Raw genomic sequence first — 24,033 nt, forward strand, 5'->3', positions numbered from 1 at the left:
AGTTATGTATCAGTCATGTGAGCACAAAGACCATAATGGTGACATGAGTATAAAGTGCTTAACAGAAACAGATTAATAGACTTCAGTCTCAGAAGTACATGGATGCAGATGAACCACCATACCCCAATTCCAAGTTTTACCACTCATAAGAAGAGCTGTACCCACACATCATATTGCAAATTCAGAACTCAAGTTAGTAAGCAACTCCTTGTACATAGATGGCACTAATTACAGCAAGCACTTCTATGATGAGTCTAAGAGGACTAATAGATAACTTCTAAAACATTATAAAACATTATAACTTCTAAAAAATTATCTAAAACATTATAAAACAATTCAACTAGTCCAGACTAATCTATGTATTTATTTCTCTAAGATGTACCTGTGGCTAATCCCATTTGTGGCAGGTCTCACCAGAGCTCACGAGCAGCTGCCCAGATAGCCTGGGGAAGAAACCAGTGATGGCGGCCACCGGCAGGAAGTGTTGGGCTGGCTGGCCAGCAGGCCAAGGCAGCCAGAGGGATGGCGGGTGGCTGGCTGGCCAGCCAGGAAAATAAGCACCAGTGGCGGGCGGGTGAGGTGTGGGGGGATAGGAGAAAAAGCTGCGGCAAACTAGAGGCGCAGATGCTCTGCGCCCGACCCAGCTAGGGTTTTTGTGTGTGTGTGTGTGTGTGTGTGTGTGTATATATATATATATATATATATATATATATATATATATATATATATATATATATATATATATAAAGGCTAAGGACGTATGTGGCAAGCCCCACCACACAGTGCTTTACCAATCGGAAGTAACAGAGGAGAAACACCATGGTGATTGGGCAGTGGGAATTCCTTACGCAGATAGGGAGGAGGAGGAGTAGTGTGCACGGACCGGTTCGGAGGCCATTTGACTGGCCTCCGAACCGGTCTGGACATGGGGTGGTTTTGGTTCGGGAGGGTTAGGGTGGGGGGTTCCATCAAGGGCGGGGGGGGGGCTTTACTCACCCCTCCCGCGCTTTCCAGTTTTTGCACCGTAAATTAAAAAAAAAAAAATGCGGGCTGCAGGATCCCTCTCCGCCCGCTTCTATCCTCCACGATGGCTCCACTGCTCCTTCCTGTTTAAAAAAAATCGGGCGGCAGGATACTTCCCTGCCGCCCCCTGCTGCCACTGAAGCCCCCTCAAAGCTCTTTCGCCCCCTTAAATCTCGCCCGGACCGAGTCCGACCGCGCTTGGGCGGGCGGCAGCGAGATGTCCTTCCGCCCGCCCGCCCCCTTCCCTGCCGTCTGCGAAGTGCAGGACGCGCAGGGAAGGGGGCGGGCGGGCGGAAGGACATCTCGCTGCCGCCCGCCCGAGCGCGGTCGGACTCGGTCCGGGCGAGATTTGAGGGGGCTTCAGCGGCAGCAGGGGGCGGCAGGGAAGTATCCTGCCGCCCGATTTTTTTAAACAGGAAGGAGCAGCGGAGCCATCGTGGAGGATAGAAGCGGGCAGAGAGGGATCCTGCAGCCCGCATTTTTTTTTTATATTTACGGTGCAAAAACTGGAAAGCGCGGGAGGGGTGAGTAAAGCCCCCCCCGCCCTTAATGGAACCCCCCACCCCTGTGCCGAACTGCAGCTCCGCGGTTCCGTGCACACCCCTAAGGAGGAGCCTGTGATGGTTGAGGCCAGTTAGAATGCAACTGTTACAGGTCGGAAGATGTGCTTGATTGCAGAAGGCTTTCAAGATTGCAGGCTTTAAAAAGTAACCTGAAATGTCTATAGAAATCAAAGAGATACCATGTACTTCATCTTTCAACTCTTTCTTAAAAGTTGGCCTACATTTATACATACGTTTACAAATGAAGATGATAAAAGCCTTTCTAAAGTGTTTAGGGGCATGTAGTTAATAGCTATTATACTGAAGATTTTTTCCAAGATTAATCAAATTAAAAAATAATCACAAACAGCACCTGGCTGCTGTCCACTGCAGGTTCTCCTCTTCCATCTTCTTCAATTGAAACAGGGCAATTCTGCAACAAATCCTTACTCAAGGCCGCTGTAAATAAGTCTTTATACTGTAAGGATCCCACAGTTTCTTGTGCTTGGGAACTTGCGGCAGCATCTTTGCCTTTGTTAGTGTTAATCTGCAGTGACAGGAAGTTGAAAGGCTTTCTGTTTTCATTAAGCTGGCGTTTATTGTTAGCAGCTGTTGCTCTGCCTTGAGAATCACTTCCAATACTTCTCTACACAAAAGCAAAATATCACAAAATTACTTACATGATGATCCTTTCAAACACAATTCTAATTTTACTGTTTAGCAACTTTCTGATGCACTGAACTAGCTGAACATGAGAACAAACAAATGATTATTTATCCTCCAGATGAACTAACAAGTTGTTCAAGAGTTAATACCGAAGAACTCTATCATCAAGATGCTAATAAGATTTCAGGAGAGTTACCCAGCCCGGTCACACATTCCTCGGTTCTGCCCTTGCTCTCTCCTTCCCTCCACCACCACACACCTCCCCATAGAGTGAGTGGAGCCAGAAGGCAGAACTGTTGGGAGTACAGGAAGAGTTCCTCCTCAGGTAAGTGCTTTATAGAAGCCTGGGCCTGTTCCTTCCAAGCTAGCAACCACCGGGGCATATTACAGTGTACTCTGTTGGCTGTAATGGCTAAGTGCAACACACCAAAGTGCTTGAGCAGCTACCACTGTCTGAACAATGATCCCACCTAGTACTTCTTACATTTGCAAGTGAAGTCTCAAAGGCACCCAGTTTGTGCCTTAGTCTGAAAATATGGAGTATCAGCCAGTGCTGCCACTGTTGGGTCAGAAGCTAGCAGCTGCCCAAGTGCCTGGCCATGAACTCAACAGCTGTTCTTGCCCCTTTCTCTGCCTCTTGGCAGAACAGGTTAAAAAGTGATTTCCGAGTGCATGGCAGGACACTTGGGTAGTTGTTGGCTGCTGCATTTCCCTCCTTTCAAAAGGGAAGAGGGAGAGGCCAGACCCCTGAGTGACTGGCCAGGTTTCCTATCTCAGAATCACAGTAGGGAAGAAAATGCTGCTGCATTTTCCCTCTGCTATTCTCCTTGAGGGACAGGTTGGGTGGGAAGAAGTATACACAAAGCTGCTGCTTCATTCCAGCCTCAAGAGCTGTAGCTTTGAGATTGGAAAGTGGTACGAAACATAGTGCAAATGCAAAACATAATGATTAAACACAGCCCTGTGTTCTGGAGGCAGGTTTCAGAGCTGTTTCTCTTGCCCTTGCAGGGAGATATAGAGAGTGCCTGATATGCAGCCTTCCAGCCTAACAAGAAGTTGATCTTTAGTACTAACAGAGAATGGGGAGAACTCTGGTTGCCTAAGGATAATTCTTACTCAACACAGGTGACCAGGTGAATCTTGAGGATAAACAAACAATGAAGAAAAAAATAAGGGCCATTTATCAACTCAATGCTGTCACATGAAAGCTAGTGCACTTGATATAGCCAAAGTACACCAGCCTTCGTGTGATGCGTTAAAGGAGTCAAAAATATAATATATGTACCACTTAATTGTAAATAATGTTTACATCTTTTCTCTTTCTTCTGCTAATATTTAAAAAAAACGATGCTTCCAGTTTGGTAGCAGTTTTGTGTTCAACACTGAACTTACCGTACCACATATACTCCATAAGACAGTCCCCACTTGAATTGCAATGCCTGAACTATAGTCACAATCAATTACCTTTAAGAACCCTCAATGAAACCTAGCAGTACTGAGAACAAACAATACGAAGACTGCATTTGCAAAGACTAAACATTGTTTTGTATAATTTAACAAATCAACAGAACTAGAGGGTGGGGGACCCTATGATTCTAGGCAACGGGGCATCCTGAAGTAGTGAATGGAGGTGGGCCAAATTGTTTCTCATCTCCAAACTGCTGCTCTTTTATCCACCATTCCTCTATCTGCCACCATACCATGTCTTGAAAGGGAGAAAGAACTGCAGACTGAAAGCATTGCTTAGCTATAACCCCATATTTCCTCTTATCACTTCCTTATCACAAGTACCATTTGACTGTAGTTCTAATCTCCTCCCTTACATGACACATCCATTTCTAGCAAGAGAGTCAACCTTGGGCACGTAAACATAAATGGAAGAGATGGCAATATTCTATTTTTATCTTATTATATTTATATCCCGCTCTTCCTCCAAGGAGACCCGAAGAACACATGGTTATGTCAGTCCTCACAACATCCCTAGGAGGTAGGTTAGGCTATGAGAGATGTGACTGGCCCCAAGTCACCAAGTGAGTTTCATGGGTGAATGGAGATTTGAACTCAGGTCTCCCTGGTCCTAGTCCAACGCAAGAGAAAATCCTTCCCCCTCTTTTCCACCTCACTTCTTAATTCACTCATACGTATTCCTCCTCCTCCTCCTCTGTGCCTATCCTAGGTAAACCGAGAGAGGTGAACAAAGCGGCCAGGCATCAACACTTAGAGAGCCAGATTTGTCCCAAGACAGAGTCCTATTGCAGCCCCAATCCTATAGACATGTTCAGCTAAGTAGAAAAAAAGCAATAATCATGTTGTGTGCCACTACTGAAGAGCAATAACTTCAATAAATCATTGACAAGCCGAATTTTGCATCTAAACCATAAATCATTATGATCAAGAGCACACCAAATTAGTATAACTCACCTGCTAGAAACAGATCATATAATAAAATACCTAGAGCCCAATGATTCTGTGCCTCTGTAGGTATACTCCTATTTATAATCTAGTTTGTAATTTTCTAGTCACACAGACCCCAAAATATGAGATGATACATAAAACTGCTCCACTTTCCCCCTTAAACAGAGTCATCAGCTCACACAAACTATTCCACAGTTTGCTAAACAAAGAGCACAAACCTGATCCAAATCACCAAAATTTATCCTTTGTTTAAGTTTTTCCAGTTCTGCCTGCTCTGGGACAGACATTTGGGTCATATATCTTGTATGGGGAAAGCTATGAGGAGCCTTTGACTTCCGCCGCCCAATTCCTGGTGTCGATTCTGGAGATATATCATTAGTAAGTCTTGTTTCACTTTCGCCAGCAACTTTTTTCCTGTTTTTCTCTGAAGATTTGTTTGGTCTCTTTGGTTGACCACCCCAGCCCTTAAAAACAAGCATACACAAAAAGGAGGAAAACATTAAATTACTGTGGAAAAAAGAGATTGTTTCTTCAAGGTAAGAATTCTAACCTGGACAAAAAAAAATTACCAAGGGCAGTTTAATCAACTATGTAAACTTTATTCCAAGTATCCAGAATGTTACAATCCTTGTGACAGTAAGTTTCTATAAGAATTTTCATCAATGCTGTTTAACTGGATGTCAGGTTTAGACTTTAATTTTTTTCTTGGTTTTTATCTGAGTTCTGGCAGCAAGTCTCCCTTAAAGCAATCCTCAATTATAAAGAATTCAAAACATTTCTAAAAGTACTGTACAGCCCATTTCTTGCTGATGTTCAGAAAACATTTATATTATAAACAACATTGTGCTATGAATGGAATGACTAGAATGGTGGTTGTACCGTATTGTTCAAGTGATCATCAATGCTCTCATTGCCCCAACTGGGTAAGTCACGATCATCCATTCCTTCTTCAAAAGGACTGCCTCCTGCTGCCATGTTATACTATCAACTACTTAAATAAAAATCCTGTAAAAGACAAACCAATTTTACCATAGCACACTATTATTTGCACTGTCGGTTAAGGTGGCAATGCTAGGTACTATCCACTGAACATATTAAAGTGGATATCAAAGTGAATGTAGCTTTGTTTAACAAAACAGATATTTATACCTCATTTTTGGAATGACTCTCTTAAAGCAGGCAGACATAGTTCAGCCTAATAAGAGCATAAAATATTTCAGGAAATGCAGTACTTAAAACATCAACAAGATGTACAGGAACTTTGCCTTAGTAAAAAAAAAAAAACAGCTAGTGAAAATATTCTGACTGTACAGACTTACATACTTATAGTCCCAACCGAGACATACTCGGGTTAAATGATAAAAATGCTGCAATCATATGCCAACTTTCTCAGAAAAAAAACCCACTGAACTCAGTGGAGCTTACTTCCAAGTAAACAAGTATAGGCACAAACTGCAAATCAGATTAAATCTCAACTAGCTGGCCAGGGCACAGAACATCTGTGCCTCTAGTTGTCCCTTTTTTCTCCCCCCTCCCCCGCCACGGGCCGCCGCCACCTTCTCCCCTCCCCCGCCACGGGCCGCCGCCACCTTCTCCCTCTCCTGGCAGCTTGTGCGTGTGCTCTCGTAAGAGCTGCCACACACAGGATTAGCCACAGGTACATCTTAGCGAATTATATAGAGAGAAGATACTATGCTCTCCTTATTTCCCAAGCTGTTTGAGTGCCTTTTCGAGGCAGGCCCAATCAATGCATAAGGGTGACTTAATATAGTAGAAGTGGCATTTGAGCTCTGTGGTCTTGCTTAGAAGTTTTGCATGCATTGTTTTATTCAAAGACAGCACAAATTCTTCTTGCTCTAGTGATACTTTCACCACTTCACTTTTAAAGATTAAAAAAGGTAAAGTGTGCCGTCAAGTCGATTTCAACTCCTGGTGCCCACAGGGCCCTGGGGTTTTCTTTGGTAGAATACACAGAAGGGGTTTGCCATTGCCTCCTCCCGCACAGTCTGAGATGATGCCTTTCAGCATCTTCCTATATCACTGCTGTCCGATATAATACCAGCAGGGATTTGAACCAGCAACCTTCTGCTTGCTAGTTAAGCATTTCCCCGCTGTGCCACTTAAGGTGACTTCTCTTTTACAGTCTTATAAATCTAAATTTCTTCTGAACTTACCTTTATAAAGCTATACTTTCAGCTAACCAGATTTCATGCACACATGTTATCTGCTTGCCTTTCAAGCTTTCCCCCCCATTGTTCATCTTCCTAGCAGCTATTTTCAGAAGAATCCTCTTATAAAAGCTTTGCTGCCCTGCCATGCTCTTTTAATTTCACAAAACTAAGCAATGGCACATAGGTTGGCACTAATGTTCTGCAAAAGTTTGCCATTTCTCACTAAATTGTGTTAAACAAAACGCATAAAAAAGTGAAAATGCACAAATTGCCATAAACAAATTTACTTTCTATAGTTACTAAAATGGTAAATACCATAGCTAAAATCACTGAAATGTGTATCTTACCGATTGTTTGGGCAGACAAAACTGATTAAATGACAGCACTCTGATCCTGAAACTCTTCAACCCTACCAGGTCTGAAGAAATTGATGCCAGGACCCAGGAGAGAAGATTGAAGAATTTAAAGCACTGCAGGCCATTCCATTTAGAAAGCATTTAAGATAAACACAAACACATCACATCCAAAATGCCCCTTCAACATGAGACATCCCAAAGCCTTAACACTACGGAATTTTTCTCTAAGAAGTTATAAAAAGATACAGCACAACTCAATACCCCAAACTGCTGTAATCAAATATGAACAGCAATGACAATCAAATGATGCACGGTAAGGTTCTAAAAACCTGCTTGCAATACTTAAGGTCAGTCTCAAGAACTTTATTGTCCACTCCTTCCCTTTCCCCACTCAAAGTGGCATACACTACATGTTCGCAGAGAAAGACACCTCTTAGAGGTTTTGGACACAATCCTACGCATACTTACTGAGTAGTAAACCCTATTAGTTTGAATCACATGAGTACATATGGGCAATATCATGCTGACCATGCTCCTCCCTGCTAGCCAAAGCCTGGTTTTACACTGAATAGTTACTTTCTAATGTAATGGGCTGAAACTCTCAACTCTGCCATGCCGTAATAGAGATAAAAGGACAGTCCAAGAAATATGGTTGCTCTTTCCTGATCACTAGCAAGACCTAGACCTATGCTCAGATTCTCTTCAACTATCATTTGGAATTGCACAAAGCCACTATACAAGAGTAGCCAACGATCAGTTTGGCTTTCTAGACATCTTGTACATAGCTTTACATTAGTCCAATTGACAGCCACCCAACAAAGTTCTCAAAACAAGAGTTGTGTATAGAATTAAAACTTGCCAAGTTAATGAAAACAGTTTTAAACAAAGAAGTCCTTAGAGTTCTGTGCCCACCTTTTTACTGTTACAGTTTGGTATTTTCCATAGTGATGCTGTATAGTAGACTCAAGCAACAAGATGAGTTGTATGTTATAGAGTTACTATATACAGAGAGTTGCCAAGTGTACACTGTAAACAGCTCCAGTCAAAACAGTCTGCAGCTAAGTTCCAGTTCTCCAACAGACATATACTCTGTGGAAATAGTAAAGATAGCAAAGCACCCAGCCTTAACACACCTGCCTGCACTTCTGACTGAAGACTGACAAAGTTAAGATACTGCTCTGTGATATGTACTCTTATTCTGATAAATCAGATGCTAGCTACTGCTGGAAAACATGACACTGACCCATCTACACAGCAACTGTTGCTTTCATACAAGCCTTGCTGGTGGCTCTCAAGTACAGTATGCCTAACACAAAATAAACATTCCTACAGTCTAAGTCTGATGCTTCTAAGGAAACTAGAAACACAAAAGAGAAAAAAGAAGACAGAACTATATTACGTGGGGGTTAACAAGGCCTTCTTTCCCATGGTATGGGCTATCTAAACCGACTTCACCATTTCCTTGGCAGGTCACGTGCAAACTCCTAACTACAGGATTTGCAGGATTGAGGAGCTTCCAAAAAGCAGATAGACTAAATCAGAGCCCCCCAAACCCATCGCCACAATGGCTCCCACAGCAATTACGCCGACGAACCCCCGTCAGAGAAGGAGTAACATATTTGGATGAGGAGAGAGGCGACCTTAACCTGGGCCCACCTACTGAGGCTGCGCCGAACTCTGCGAAGCTCCAGAGGTGGTGGAACCCTTTTCGACAGCACTCGAGCCGGCCTCACCGTCTTCGCCGCGGCCAAGACCTTCTGCCTACCTGCCGTTGTGGGGATGGGGGCAGAGACGGTTAGCGGGGCGGAGTTGCAGGTGAAGAGCCCGCTCCTTCTCCAAGATCGGCGGCAAACTCCAGACCGGGGGTGGGGGATAAGCAAATCAAGCAGCCTGCTTTCTAGCCAATAGGAGGGAAAGGAACGCGTCGTTTCCTTAGAGACAAGGTATCACTTCGCCTCCTTCACCAAGGTATAGGGGGAGGAGCTTGGCAAGGGCGCGCGCGCACACACAGGACTCTTCGGGAAGAGAGCGACAAGAGGGCGCGTGGCAAGGACCGAGGCTAAACAGACGGACACGCCCCCTATCCATCCTAGAAGGAGTCGGGAGCGCGCCCACACAGACACGTCGAGGCCCAAAGAGTCTGTGTTCCCACCACCGTCCGTTATTTGCTACCTGGGTGGGGGTAGGGGTTCTCCTAGGCCCGGCTGCTATGGAGACGAGATGCCACTTCTTCAACCCTTCCCAGCCATTATTTACCTGACCGTTGCCCCAGCCGCCTGATCTCGCACCTTCTACTAGTGCCTCGTGCAATGGTCGCAGTGGAGAGGCGGGGGGACCCCTCACATACTACTTCTAACGGCCGTCTCCACCGCCATCTTGGTCTTCTTTCTATTGAACGAAGAGAGCGGATGGATACACGCCGTTACTTGGTAACCTCTCCCTTGGAAACAACGATGCTCTTCCGCGCTTCGCGTTCCGACTTTTCCTTCTGTTCTCTGTCTCCACTGTTCCCCCGCCACGCCCCCGCTCTCTGTGTCACGTGGCTGGCAAAGCAAATGCCTTTCCCGCATTCCGCGCTATTCTCTTTCCTATGGGTGGAAATCCAGTGGCTTCGAGGGGATGAACGTCCGTGATAGGCTCAAAGAAAAACTACATTTCCCAGAATGCTCTGTGCACGACCTTTATGAACCAACGGAAGGTTCATGGTTCTGTGAAAGGTTTCTGGGGTTTGTAGTTGCATTTTCCGTGTATAGAAGTTACTGATAATAGAGTGCTGAATTATGGGCTATCTGATTTCCTTGGATAATGTAAAACTTCTGCTCAGACTTAGGGTGGAGTGTTGTTCCGTATGTAAATGACAGAGGGGAGCTGGAGATTATGTTTTTCTATTCAGTTCAGCCTCGGTTTTGCTATTTTAGCCTCTTTGGGATATTACCTTTTTTATTTTTCTCAAAATATTTGAAAAACATATGTGGTACGTTATTTCTAATCTTTCACTTCGCCCCACGCTTTCCCTTTCCAATATGCCTTTCAACTCTTGCAACAGCCGTTGTCTCTACTCGCCTCAAGTCAAGGGTACTGAAGACAGGAGAACTGTGTGCAGTGCAGGAGCAATGCAGAAGCGGGCAGGTTTGGACCAAAAGGAGTGTGGTGATCTGGACAGCATCCGAAATTGCGTCTAGCAGCTAGTGTCCTTGTCCCCTAATGCTAGTGGTAACATGAAGACGTGGGAAGACATCGTTGGCAGATAATAGCATATATACTGGGGGATGAGCAGGTGAATAAGCCCCTAATGGTATGGCTGGTGTTATCAGGAACTGTAATAATGTTGCCTGAGCGGATATGGGGGGCGGAGTTGGTATCTGGATCGGTTGCAGGATCTGGTCCCTGTGTTTGTGTCTCTGTTATGTGCTTTGTTGCTGGTGAGCTGCTGTTTCAAGCTTAGGAGGCTGTCTGTAAGCAAAGAGAGATCTACTATGCAAGGCAGGTGTTCAGCATGGGCTGCAGTTCACTAAAGTGGTTTTACCTGAGAATTACAGATAACGCAAATAAGACAACCCACCTTAAGTGGCACAGCAGGGAAAGAAGACAACCTATCTTAAGTGGCGCAGTGGGGAAATGCTTGACAAACAAGCAGAAGGTTGCTGGTTCAAATCCCCACTGCAACTCTATCGGGCAGCAGTGATATCGGAAGATGCTGAAAGGCATCATCTCATACTGTGCAGGAGGCGGCAATGGTAAACCCCTTCTGTGTATTCTACCAAAGAACACCACAGGGCTGGGTGCCAGTAATCAAAATCGGCTCAACAGCACACTTTACCTTTATAGATAACAAATGGTGTTCTTTTGCTTTCTTTTCTGGGTCCAGCCTGTAATAGTTTGTTCCTGGATACAACTCTGGCTTCTCAGTCTGGGTTTTCACTTAATTGAGTGTGCAGTGTAGAATTAGGAGTGCTTGATGTACATCTTTAAGGTGTGAGTCCCTGTCTGATGAGCTGGACCAAATGTGGTTTTATCTTAAGGTTTGATAAAGACCAATACACTTGTGTGTTTGGGGCAAAAGGTAGAAGTATCATCTGTCTATTATATTAATTCTCCTGGGTGTGCCTTGGAATGTGCGTCGCAGAGCCCAGCTGATTGACTGGGTGGCAGACATGCCTGATTAGCTGAGGAGCACCCAGGAGGATTGGTTGCCGTGGAGGCCAGAGGTGGCGGGCCTGGCCATGGAGGCAAGGCTCAGGAGTAGGGAAAGAAAATGGCGGGGGGGACGGGACGGGGACAGCAGAAGTGGCAGTGGGGAGAGAGGTGGCTGGGCCCGAAAGCAGAAACTGGGGCAGAAGGGAGGGGAGAGGTAACTGCCGGCCTCAAAGAGCGCACAGAAGCTCTGTGTGGGGTCAGCTAGTCTATCCTATACCATAAAAGCCTTAAGCGTGTGGCCCGTGTCTTTTTGGGCCGTTCTGGGCATGCGAGACGGGCGGCCATGTTGTATCTGAGCAGGGAAAGACGGCGGCGGCGGGAAGCCTGGCCCCGCTGGCCGCGCCCGAAAAGACTGGCCCCGCTGGCGGCAGCCGCTGCCGAGAAGAATAGCCCCGCTGGCGGCGGCCGAGAAGCTTTGCCCCGCTGGCGGCGGACACCGCCGAGAAGATTTGCCCCACTGGCGGCAGACACCGCCGAGAGGCCTGGCCCCGCTGGCGGCGGCCGAGAGGCCTGGCCCCGCTGGCGGCGGCCGAGAGGCCTGGCCCCGCTGGCGGCGGCCGAGAGGCCTGGCCCCGCTGGCGGCGGCCGAGAGGCCTGGCCCCGCTGGCGGCGGCCGAGAGGCCTGGCCCCGCTGGCGGCGGCCGAGAGGCCTGGCCCCGCTGGCGGCGGCCGAGAGGCCTGGCCCCGCTGGCGGCGGCCGAGAGGCCTGGCCCCGCTGGCGGCGGCCGAGAGGCCTGGCCCCGCTGGCGGCCGCCGCCACCGCGGCAGACCAAATCTGTGCCCGCGTGGGGAGGTTGGTGGGTGGGGTTCTCAGAGTCCCCCTCCTTGCAAGGGGATGAAATATTGTTCAGCCTCTCCTCTGGCTGCTCTAGCTGCCTCAGCTGATTGTTCCTGCTATGCTGTCCCTTCCCCACTCCAGAACTGTTAGCTTTCCCCCCACGCTGTTCCTAGAGTCTCCTGTGCCTTTAGGAACAGTGTGACAGGCAGAAATTCAACAGGTGACCCCTCCCATGGAGCTAACAATGACAGAAGTATTGAATTTTTTCCTGAATGTTTGCTTGCTGTTGAAGCCAGAGTTTTCCTAGAGCTTGGCAGACGGGAAAGGCAGAAGTGCTACTTTCTTCAACTCAAAACTAATGCCATCAAAAATGTTGTTTAGTTTTTGAAGTTTTGACCTGGAACTGAAAACAGCCATTGCAGGGTTGGCCTCAGAATCAAAAATAAGAACAAACATCCCTGCTCTGCTTTTTTGATTGCTGAGTGTAGCGCGGTGCGTGTATTGATTCAAATCAAGACTGATTTCAAAAAGATTGCTTATTTGGTACTTCCATGTAATTCAGAGCAATAACCCACAAAATAATGAAAGAAATCAGACAGGATAGCAGCAAAGGCCAAAAGCAGCAACAAAATTCAATCATTTCAGGAAATAAATGTACAAAGGACAAAAGAAAGACGGAAGGGAGGGAGGAGCAGCCAGCCCCCAAAAACGAGCCCGTTAAAGGGAAAAAAAGAGGAAAAGAGAAAGAAAACAGATAGAAGGGAGTAAGAAGAGGTGGAAGAAAGGAAGGAAAGGAGGGAGAGGGAGAGAGAAGGAAGGGAGGAAAGAGGGAGAGAGAGAGAAAGAAAAAAGGAGGACGAGAGAGAGGGAGAAGGAAGAAGGGGGGGGAAGGTACTAGCGCACGTTATTTTAACGGGCTTAAAAATACTAGTATATATATAATTCTCCTGGGTATGCCTTGGAATGTGCGTCCCAGCGCCCAGCTGATTGGCTGGGCGGTGGACGTGCCTGACTGGCTGAAGCGCACCCAGGATGCAGAGGCCAGAGGCGGTGCCAGGCCCGGCCAAGGAGGCAAGGCCCTGGAGCGGGGGGGGGGGGTGAGTGGAGGGGCAGAAGTGGCGGTGGGGAGGAGAGGCAGCTTGGCCTGGAAGCAGAGACTGGGGCAGAAGGTGCGAGTGGCGGGGGAGGTAACCCCCAAGAGCGCACAGATGCTCTGTGCAGGGTCGGCTAGTAGTCCTTATTTGCTATAAGACTTATTTGGAAATCTCCAGGTTTCAGAGGTTCCTCGGCAAACTGACCTTCATGCCTTCCCCTGTCTGGGTGAGAACTGCGGGAGTTGTTCTGCCACTGCCACATGAAGGCTGAGAGCACAGAGATCGTGTCTCGGGGATCATTGTCAGTGGGCCCTTCTGGTGGCTCCTGGTCACCTGCAGCTGTCCACTTCTTTGGCTGTGGAAATTGATGAAATATACATTTCCAGGGAGAAACGGATGTCCAAGTTATTATTTTTTGCCAGCTGCAGCAGCAAAAATATCATTTACATGATCACGTGTCCCTGTGGTTTAAAATATGTGGGCAAAAGCAATCGGGCAGTTAGGACTAGAATCCTTGAACATCATTCTAGAATTAAACATGTGGTTTTGGAAGCACCTCTTACTGAACATTTCAGGAGTTTCCAACATTCCCCTGAAGACATCAGGTTCAGCGTAATTTATAAATACCAACCAAAGAAATTTGGGCATGAGAATGTTGAACAATTACTGTTAAGAATGGAATCCACTTTTATATATAGATTGAACATGATTATCCCATATGGGCTTAATTCGGCATGTGATAGGTCAGTGTTTTTGTAATTCTTTCATCTTGTCATATTATTCATATAACTAACTGTTGAAGGTCGGTTGTACACATCAGTTTTATTGATAGGAATTTGGTTGACATTTACCATCTGTACATGGGAGCTTTCGGACCTATAATTGGGAAGAAAGTGCTTATATTAAATATGCCGATGTAATTTATAACATTTGAAAGAATTTACTTTAGAATTGTTATTGCAGATAGTGGTTTTCGTATTCTATACAATTAACTGTTGATGCAGCTTCAGCAGCATGACATATCAACAATCTGAAAAGTGAAATAAGCTGCATTTTTTAGTTTACTGCTTCGGCAGCCTCAGCAGCATGATATGTCAACAATTTGAAAAGCAAGATAAAGCTGCATCCTTATTGAATGTGGTGATACTGTACAGCTGGTGCCTAAATGTTCACATTATTTCTCTTGGAGACCCAATTGTAGGTGGCTTCGCCTGATTAGAAGCATCTTAATTGATGCCGGGCTATATATCTTCAAGCCCTGGAGCTTGGCAGTTAGTAAGCTTTTTCCCCCCTCAACAAGGTGTAGGAGGAAAGGTTGTCTCCATAAAGATCTGGTTGATTGAGCCATTATTGTTGTTGGAGCTCAGAGAGGAGGAAAAGTGGTATGTATTGGTTCTTGCATAAGGGGGAGGATGTTATTCACATCATTACGGTTATCTATGTAAGTTGTTGGTCAGGAGATTTGTTAGTGCTTGTTTTATTGTTATAGAATGTCTCTGTTCTCTGATGAAGGATTATCCGAAATGGGCTTAAGAATCCCAGGTTAGCCTATAAGGACTCTTTTCAAGGACTCTTTTCATCCTGGCAAGACTTCATTCCTATAATTAGAAGAAGTTTCTGTCCTTTCTATTGAGATGCTATATTTTTCATATATGCATGTGCAGACATTACCTGCAAGATCAGTGTCATTGCTACTCATCTGAGGATTTTTCACTACTGCAAGATTTTCTTTCGATACAGATTTATTTTCCGCATGGACTAGAACAATATTTTTCACAAATTTATGTTGTTTTTTGCAATATCTACATGTTTGGGTTTGAATGTGCATTTACCTTTTATTATGATTTTTGTCTTATTCGTTGAGATACAATATTTTGGTCATATATATGTGCAGATACTATCTGCAAGATAATTGCTATTGTTATCTAGCTATTCTAGACCACTAATTGTTGTTGTTATCTATTTACTCTAGACTATTACTATAGCATCTTTAGGACTGATAAATGGATACATGTGTCTTGTTCAGATCTCCGGATCTTTAAATGCAGCACAATTTGTGTTTTTGCAATTATTGGCATCTTTTTCATGGCCCCTTTGTCTCCACACTTTGCACGGTTTCTTTTTCGTTTTCCCACCTGATTTGGCGTGCATCCCATTTTTTTCTGACTCCTGATTCTAGGCCTGTTGCCCACATATTCTCAATATTAACTACACAGCCATGAGGCCTAGACAGTTGCTTTTTTTTTTTTTTTTTTTAAAGAAAGCTACAATTTCCATAATACCCAATAACATACCAAAGGCCAAATTGGTTTATTTAGTGTGATCACAGATGTGCAGAATATTGCAAGCCTGGGCATGCAACATGAAATAGCCAGGCCAGGTCTCTGCTTCTGTTTATCTTTTTTATGGTTGGTGTTTTCTGGTGTTTTATGGTTTTTACTATTTAACTGATTTTAAGGTTTTAAATGAAGTTTTGTTGTATTTTAACTTTTGTAAACTGCCTTGGGATGCCTTATGAAAGGCGGTATAAAAATTGAACAATAAAATAAATATATAAGCATCGCCTTATACCAGAAACCCACTGACACTACACTTCTAACTTCCACCATAAAGTAAAGCTGTCCATCATGTAGATCCACACAGTAATCTGCAGAAAGTGAACTGCTGTGTGGACTGCTTAGGGCTTAGTCCAATGATGGGCTGGAAGTTGCTGAAACGTTAAATAAGGTAAAATCCTGATGAAATTTCTTAGGGGTTCCTGCTGGTAGGTCCAGATTAGCCAGCCTTGAATATATTAGCATACTGTGAAGCCATGTGAGTCCCCTTCTTAGGGCCATTGATCTGCAGGTCCAAGTTGTCCACTTAGGCAACAATGGATAATGCTGCATGTTTCTGATTAAGCAGACTGTAGTTCACAAACTGAGAACTTGTGTTTTGGGTGGTATAGAAATGTATTAAATAATAATAGAAACTTATGCAATAATTTTTTGGTTTTCAGGCTGCCGCAAGATTATCTATTGTTTTAGTTGCAACAGGCTAACACCATTACTCCTCTGGAAGCGGACTGTAGACATTATATATATTCTGTTATTCAGCCTTTTACAAGGCCTTGAAGACTGTTTACAATAAAAACAAGTATCTTAAATCCAATAATGTATTTGTTTATATTCATTCATTCATTCACCGCCCTTCCAAAAATGGCTCAGGGTGGTTTACACAGAGACATGGTAGAGACAACAGCATTTTTACAGCTTCTACTCTTCCTACTAATCTGTGTCAAGCCTGGTTAATTAACCTTGAACAGATTATTGCTCAGTTTAACAGGAATTGTTTGTTATGCCAAATTTATCTGTCCAGCAGGTGGCAGAAGAATGTAAGGAAAATGCATAAAGTGTATTGTTTGGGACAAGAGCCATGTTTGTTAAGGTCTTCTGGAAACTTAAAGCAACTATGGACTATAAGTGCACTGTGAATGAAATAGCCTTCATTTATATAACAAGTATATTTCAGTTGCTGCAGAGTTAATAAGAAGTTTGATGTAGGGCATGTCCACATTATTTTATCCCAGCTGATTCAGTGCATCCACTTCAATGCAAGCCACAAAATGACTCCATGGGACTGAATTGACTCCCCAATTTTTTCTATGTAAACTAGTCTGAAAACCCTTTTGCTAAAAATCATGTAAATGTATGTAAATAATAACCGGGAGACATCAGAGTCGGTTTGGGTGGTGGTGTCCATGTGACTGAATGGCTGAAACACAATTTTGACATGTAATCTTTTTTTTCCTCCCGTACCTGCTTCACACATTTCTGGTTGTGCACTGAATTGATTGTGCACACAGTTCTTAAACAGATATGTCCAGAATTCCAATTAACTTATTATGGAAGTAGATGCATGTTTTGGGACATCTAAAGAACCTTTACATGTGGAGGTCAGGATTAGATTTCCATGAGTTTGGGGAAAAAATCCATAACTTGACACTGCCCAATAGACCAAGGAAGCCCTCTTAAAATTATCTAACCATCACTTCTTCACCTTGTAGCTAAAATAAAGTGAAGTTGCTACTGTAATGTGTGCACATTAAGCTTGTAGCTATAAAAACTTTCTCAGTAAAAGTTAATCTGTTCTTCTCAGTTTAATATTTGGAGATGGGTCTGTAGCTCAGTGGAAAAGCACATGTTCTGCACGTAAAAGATCCCAGGTTTAAACCCTGGCATCTCCAGGTGAGAAAACACCTGTGCAAAATTCTGAAGAGCCATTGCCAATCAGTGTAGACAATACTGAGTTGGGTGGACCAATAATCACACTCAGTAGAAGGCAGTTTCCTTTGTTCCTATATCTAATATGCTTTCAATTCAAGAGCTGTATGCTAAATTGGTTTTGGAACAGAGGGAGATCATTTGGGAGCTTATACCCTGTATAATGCTGGTATTGCAGCACTTGGGCTTTTGAAAGTGATATACTTCCCTTCTTGGGGTTCCTTTTAAATAGGAGCATTTCTTCCATGAGGCAAGGTGAGGCAGTTTATGATGGCAGATTGTTGTGGTGCTAACAGTGTGGCAAGATTCCCGCTGCTGCCTCAACTGGCACCTTTGCCCCCCACCATGATCAGAGCAGCTCTTAACCAAGTGCCAGTAGAACAGCTGGGGGTGTATGTGCACACCCCCATGCCAAGTCAGATGGTTATCACTGCTGTTGCAAAGAAAAATAGAGGCGGATGCATGCATGAGGTAGAGGGTAGTATTTGGCACCTTGCCACAGGTGCAGGGGCAGAGTCACCATTGCACAAACGGGTTAAAAGAACCCAGGCCGCCACACTTGCGCCGCAGCCACACCCCTGCATCTGACATCAGACACAGGGGGCATGGTTTCTCAGGGGGCCTGGTTTCATTCACAGCGAGGCCAGGAGTGGCTCTTCCTGCTTTAAAAGGCAGGAAGAGAGGTTCCCGGCTGGGCTGGGAAGCCAGCGCTAGCTAAGCTTTTCAAAAACTGAGCTACTGGTTGGAATCTGCTCGCAAACGGGGCCTGTGGCCCTGTTTGCAAGCGAAACCATGCCCCCTGCATCTGACATCAGATGCAAGGGGTGTGGCGGGGGGCCTCTGGCAGCAGATTGAACCAGGGCTGCCGCTGGCCTCCCTATGCAACTGCACAGGTGCACTGAAATCGGGAGCCGATACTACTTTCAAAAACAACCCTCTAATGAAATTGGAACATCTTGATAACCTATTTTGTTTTTTCATTTGCTCCATGTACACCTTACGAGATGGCACTGGGACTTCAGAGGGCTCCATTCCCTTAAAGGAGCCCCAGCAGCAGTGAGGAAAGCACAGCATTGTGCCATGCGTACGGCCATGCCCTCTCAGTGCCAGGGGAGCTGTGCTGAGTATTTCAGGTCATCCGAAACTTTACAGCAGGCCTAATAAAAATCACACTTAGTGTCAGTGGGAGCTATGTCAGGCCTTGCAGTGAAGAACATTGCTCTAAGGGGTTCCGCAACTCATTTTGGTAGATGATCCTTCATAAGCAAGAAACGCAAGCTTCACACACAAGCTTTTTCATCATCTTGAAAACCTACTATTGCAGAGTGAATGTCATTCAAATAAATTTGGAAGAACTCAGGTAGTAGGGTTGCAAAGAACTCTTTATCAGGTAACATGATGAACAGTTGTGTGACTTTAAAATTTTGGCACAATACCAGAAGGTGACCTACTAAAGAAAATGTCTTTATTTAGTTTATGTTGTTTCCTGTGTTAGCCATACAGCAGTTTCTGAATATACTTGGTTCAATTACACATTCCCCACTACTTAGGTATTGTTACAGGAAGCAATATGGATAAGTGCCAAATTGTAAGACTGCATTCCACAAAACAAAGGCCTGAGGGCACAACGTGCTGTCATAATTGAAAAATTAAAAAGAGCATCTGATAGCAATCATTTTGAAGCGGCCCTAGAACGGAACTGCTTTCACAATACCTTATGGCTTTAATTTACTATACATGTGTCAGCATTCAGGAATCTCGTGTATCAAGCTATGTTGGAGACTTGAAAGACGGAATAATTTTCTGTCCATATGTTTTCATATTTCAATAAAGAAAAGCTCTGCCTAAAATTTAGGTCATTTTTATAATGTTAGAAACTTGAATAGTGATCTGAAAACAGGATCTCAACATTGCCCAGTTTCAACAGATATTGAAGTGAGAGTCTATACTTTGGAGAGTAACAGAAGAATTTATTTCCTTTACTTGGGCAGTAAAGAGTAAAATACAGAGCCGCTTGGCTCTCAGTTATTGAGCTCTACAGCCCAAACCCAAAGGAAGTCCCATTGATTTTAATTAGTGAAAAAAAAGAGAGATGAGGGGTGTTTGGTCCTCTTGCAAGTGGGTTGGATTAAGCCCAAATTTATAGTGTCTCTATATAGTGGAGGGGGGATGCGAAGAGATGGAGCTCTGGTACTTCTCAACTTCTCTGGCTGCTGGGGTGGGCATGGCCACAGGGGCTGTTATGGAGAGCGTCTTCACTTCTGAATCTGCAACTACATCACTGACCTCAGTTGTTCAACTAAGTCTATTAAAACATTATAAAATCTTACCTACCCAGTCACTATAATCACAACTAGGAAGCCATCTTTTTGTTTTCTTATTCCACTTCCATTTTAATTGCACAACCCAATTTTTTGCTAGGCCAGAACATATAAGCCTTTAGCGCTGTTCAGACCAGTGTTTCTCAACCACCGGTCCATGAGGCATCGCTAATAAAAACCACCACCACCACCCCAAAAAAATTTCGGGCCAGCAGAGGCCACCGGCAGCTCATTTCCAGGCAGCCCTCATTGCTGGATAATGTTCATTTCACTTCCTTGAAATGAACATTATCCAGAAGCAAGGGCTGCCTGGAAATGAGCTCCCGAGAGCTGCCCAAAATTGTTTTTGAGGAATGCCAGGGGGTGGGGTTGGGGGTGAGGGGCAATCCCCTTACTAACGGCTGGTCCAGGAAACTGCACACGAATAATGCCCATGACTCCAAAAACTTTGAGAAACTACAGCTTCCCGTTGTATGCAGATGATTTCTATATTGAATTTGGAGGAGTAAATAAAACATAATCATTCTGCAGGCTGTCATATTTCTCCTTGAACAAAGCATGCAGACAGAACTGCCTGTCTCTATAACATTTCAGAGTAAACCATGAATGATTTCTAAATGAGTAATATAGAACAATTAAGGATCACAAAATGTGTTCATGTTTTTGCATAATAGTTAAGCATTTACACATAAAGGCTTGAAATGAATAATTTTATGAGAAAAGATAAGTAGTGAAATAACCTGCAGAAACCTGAGCCTCCAAAAAACCACAAAAGTCCGATGAATAAGATGTATCCCAATCCTATGAATGTTTACTTGGGAGCAAATCACACTTAATTCAGTTCAATTAAGTTATCTTTTAACGTAACTCTTGAGTAATTTAGGAACATAGGAACCGGCCTTACCACGTCAGACCATTGGTCCAGTATCATCTTTCTAGGCTGACTAGCAGCAGCTCTCCAAGGTTTTAGATGGGAGTCTTTTCCAGCCCTACCTGGAGATACCAGGGACATTCTGCACGCACCGAGGTCTTTGGATGTCAACCAATGAGAGGATTGCAATTTTAAACAGTCTGGTTAGATTAACTGAAATCCTGTACAAGTTTAAAATCAAATTCATGTCATGTATTCAGTTTGTCCACAGTTGCCAGGTGTGTGTGTGTGTGTGTGTGTGTGTGTGTGTGTGTGTGTGTGTGTGTAAACAAAATTAATTCATAACAGATGGCATCAAAGTCAATATGAGCAACCATTTGTATAATTGTACAAACTTTGACCTCTCCATATTTTTACATGACAAGGTGATTTCAAACTTCACAGAGCAGGAGTCAGCCTTCTGGGAAACTGCAGCTTCTCGAGTTGGTACTTGATGCATACAAGGCAAGGTTTCTCAAAATGGAATGCCATTCTAGTCCATGGTACATTTGTATCTAAATTACAGAAGCATAATATTAGGTTGCAAGCACTGATTAGACCATAACCTGAAATCCTGCCAAATAAAACACTAAAGTAGGAACAGCACTGATTTAAAAACCGACATAAGAAAGATTTGCTTAATTAAAATCCTTTCATTAAGGATAGCCACATTAAAAACTAGAAATATTTGTTCCCATGTGTTTAAGAAGCAAAACAAAAGTTTATTTTTTAATGTAAGTATAACATCTCCCTTACCCAGATCCTCTGACCATACTGAATGCATGTACTTAAGTTTGGGGACCAGGGATAGTTTGGAACTTCTGTTGGTGTACCAATCGCCCTGCTGCCCAACAGAATCCCTAACTGAGCTCACGGCCTTGTTGCAGGATTGGCGTTGGAGTCTCCCAGACATTTGGTGCTGGGGAACTTGTTTTCACTTCGGAACCAATTTGTCCAGGGCAGCTCAGGAGTTCATAGCAGTCATGACAACTATGGTCCTATCCCAAATGATCTCTGGACCAACACACATTGCAGGTCACACACTTGATCTGGTGACCTGATCAACACAGTGATTTCCCCATTGTCATGGACAGACCACCAGGCGTGTAACAACCATCGGGCAAGGGGAGACAGTTGTCTGGGGGCCCCACTGCCTGGAGGGGCCCTCCAGAGGCACCTCGCGTGACTCCCCATTGCCCCCTGCCCAGCCCCAAGGCCCCTCAGCCACTTGCCCTGTTCGCCATCTCTCCTGCTTGTTCTCCTGGCCAGCAATCCAGGCAGCAGACAAGCTGCAAAGAGCTCCTTTTCTCCCACCTCTCAGCTGATCGGCGGGTGGGCGGGGCTTCCACGGAGGCCTCCGTGTAGGCCTCTGTGAAGCCTGAACTCCAGTAGGGCCCAAGCCAGCCAGGAAGGAGGAGGCAGCCAGAGTGGCCACCACTGCTCTCTGCAGCAGACCCCTTGCTGCCCTGCCCAGCCCAGCATTTGCCAGGTAGAGTGTGAACTCCTTTTTGTGGTTACCTTCCCCGCCCCCCCCCGCCCCGGATATATAGGCATCTGCTTGCCATAGGGCTTTGATATGGGGGGGGGAGGGACTGAGAAGTCTCTGAATATTTATTTTTAAACAGCTTGGAAAATTTGCTGGCTTAAAAAAAACTATCTAAAAAGTCCTATAAGTGGCTTGTTTCATGGCAGAAAATTACAAAAACTTCTGGAAGAAACAGTATTATATTTATTTTATTCATTCATTTATAAATGCACTTATGTTCAAGTTGTTTTGCAACCCAGAAGGTCTGAGTGAGAACTGTGAAGCATGTCTTGTGCTTTTATTTTATTTTATTTTTCTTGTGTGTGAACTGCTCCCCAATAACTTGCAGGGCTTCAGGGTCAATCTGGCCAACGTGTGAATGCAGCACCTCCATTCCAGAGGAGATGTGTGTTAAAGGGCTTTAAAAGCCTCCTGTGAAAAACCTCCTGGAATCGAACTTGACTGAATTTGTTCAGAATTCTGAGAAAACAAACATAGGCTCACCCTGCATGGTTGAAAGTCTCCTTTGCTAATCTGCAGCGAGGGGTCCATTTTAATCATTCATCTTTCTAGTGTGTTCTAGGCATTAAAAGTAAAACAAATGTATAGTACTCAATGTATATCACTATATATTGTGACGTGTGCGTGTGTGTATTCAGTGAAATGTATTTCCAGGCAGCATACTTATTTTGGAATATCAGACTTAAATCCTTGGGGGCCTGGGGTGTGTGGAGGCCCTGGACTTTGAGGGGGGGGGCATTTTAAAATCTCGTCTCTGGGCCCACTCCAACCTTGCTACGCCCCTGCAGACCACCATCTGGTTAAGGTTGGATCTAAAATCATATCCCACCTCCGCAGGGGTGAGGGGCCTATTAGAATGGTCTGCCCAAAAAAGTTATTGGATCCAACAGGATTCCAAGAAGCCTTGGAAGGATTTAGTGTTGGCTCTGCTGGTGATCCTGTTGATGCCCTGGTGGAGAATTGGAATAGCCAACTCACCCGGGCAGTAGACATGATCACTCCAAAGCATCCTCTCCGACCCATTTCAGAACTGGCCCCTTGGTGCACAGATCTACGGCGGCTGAAGCAGCAAGGTAGACGACTGGAGCACAAGTGGAAGAAGACTCTAATCTGACAGATTACAACATAGCACATTTAAGGATCTATGCTCAGGCAATACATGCAGCAAAGAAGCGATTCTTTTCTGTCTGTATTAATTTCTGTAAATTAATCTGCAATTAATTTCTGCGAGCTCACATCCAGCAGAGTTGTTCAGGATTGTGACATGCCCCTCCTTCCTTGAATCAGAATTTGGAAACATCACTCACCCACTGTGATGGTTTTAATGAGTTATTCGTAGACAAAATCTCTCGTATTCGGGCCAACTTAGATGGAGATTCCACAATTATTGCAGTGTCTGAATCAGAGGTGTCCAGCAACTTCTCCTATGTGGTTCAGCTGGTTCCAGTTTGTGACTCCTGAAGATGTGGACAAGCTGCTTGGAGCAGTGAGAACTACCACCTGTTCTCTTGACCCTTGTTCAGCATGGCTTATTCTATCTGGCAGAGAGGTTGTTGTTGGAGGCCTGGTAGAAATAATAAATCTTTCTCTGAGGGAGAGCAGCATGACTCCTTGTCTTACGGAGGCAATCATTAGACCTCTTCTGAAGAAGCCTGTATTGGATCCCTCAGAGTTAAGCAATTACAGGCCTGTTTCCAACCTCCCATGACTGGGCAAGGTAATTGAGAGGGTGGTGGCCTCCCAACTCCAGAC

The 24,033-nt window shown here is 44.6% G+C and overlaps 2 protein-coding genes across 16 annotated transcripts in view; one reads left to right on the forward strand and one right to left on the reverse strand.

Moving 5' to 3' along the window:
* Nucleotides 1–9,564, reverse strand: part of PCM1 (pericentriolar material 1) — a 94,533-nt gene extending 84,969 nt beyond the window's left edge. For 7 of the 11 annotated variants that reach the window (XM_053254513.1, XM_053254511.1, XM_053254512.1 and 4 more), the window contains exons 1-5: nucleotides 9,430–9,564; nucleotides 7,165–7,235; nucleotides 5,526–5,651; nucleotides 4,865–5,110; nucleotides 1,939–2,211 (exon numbers count right to left, since the gene is read on the reverse strand). In XM_053254513.1, coding sequence (XP_053110488.1) covers nucleotides 1,939–2,211; nucleotides 4,865–5,110; nucleotides 5,526–5,621 — 615 coding nt within the window. In that variant the 5' untranslated portion in view covers nucleotides 5,622–5,651; nucleotides 7,165–7,235; nucleotides 9,430–9,564. Of the gene's footprint in view, nucleotides 1–1,938; nucleotides 2,212–4,864; nucleotides 5,111–5,525; nucleotides 5,652–7,164; nucleotides 7,236–8,085; nucleotides 8,263–8,829; nucleotides 9,157–9,429 lie in introns of those variants that run through there. The other 4 variants (XM_053254503.1, XM_053254504.1, XM_053254505.1 and 1 more) reach the window with 4 other exon arrangements.
* FGL1 (fibrinogen like 1) overlaps nucleotides 9,483–24,033 on the forward strand; it is a 65,754-nt gene continuing 51,203 nt past the window's right edge. The window contains exons 1-2 of one of the 5 annotated variants that reach the window (XM_053254521.1): nucleotides 9,678–9,899; nucleotides 10,220–10,450. In XM_053254521.1, the coding sequence (XP_053110496.1) occupies nucleotides 10,443–10,450 (8 nt within the window). In that variant the 5' untranslated portion in view covers nucleotides 9,678–9,899; nucleotides 10,220–10,442. Of the gene's footprint in view, nucleotides 9,603–9,677; nucleotides 9,900–10,219; nucleotides 10,451–22,119; nucleotides 22,225–24,033 lie in introns of those variants that run through there. The other 4 variants (XM_053254520.1, XM_053254524.1, XM_053254519.1 and 1 more) reach the window with 4 other exon arrangements.

This window comes from Hemicordylus capensis, chromosome 5, assembly GCF_027244095.1.
Source record: "Hemicordylus capensis ecotype Gifberg chromosome 5, rHemCap1.1.pri, whole genome shotgun sequence".
Taxonomy (NCBI): Eukaryota; Metazoa; Chordata; class Lepidosauria; order Squamata; family Cordylidae; genus Hemicordylus; species Hemicordylus capensis.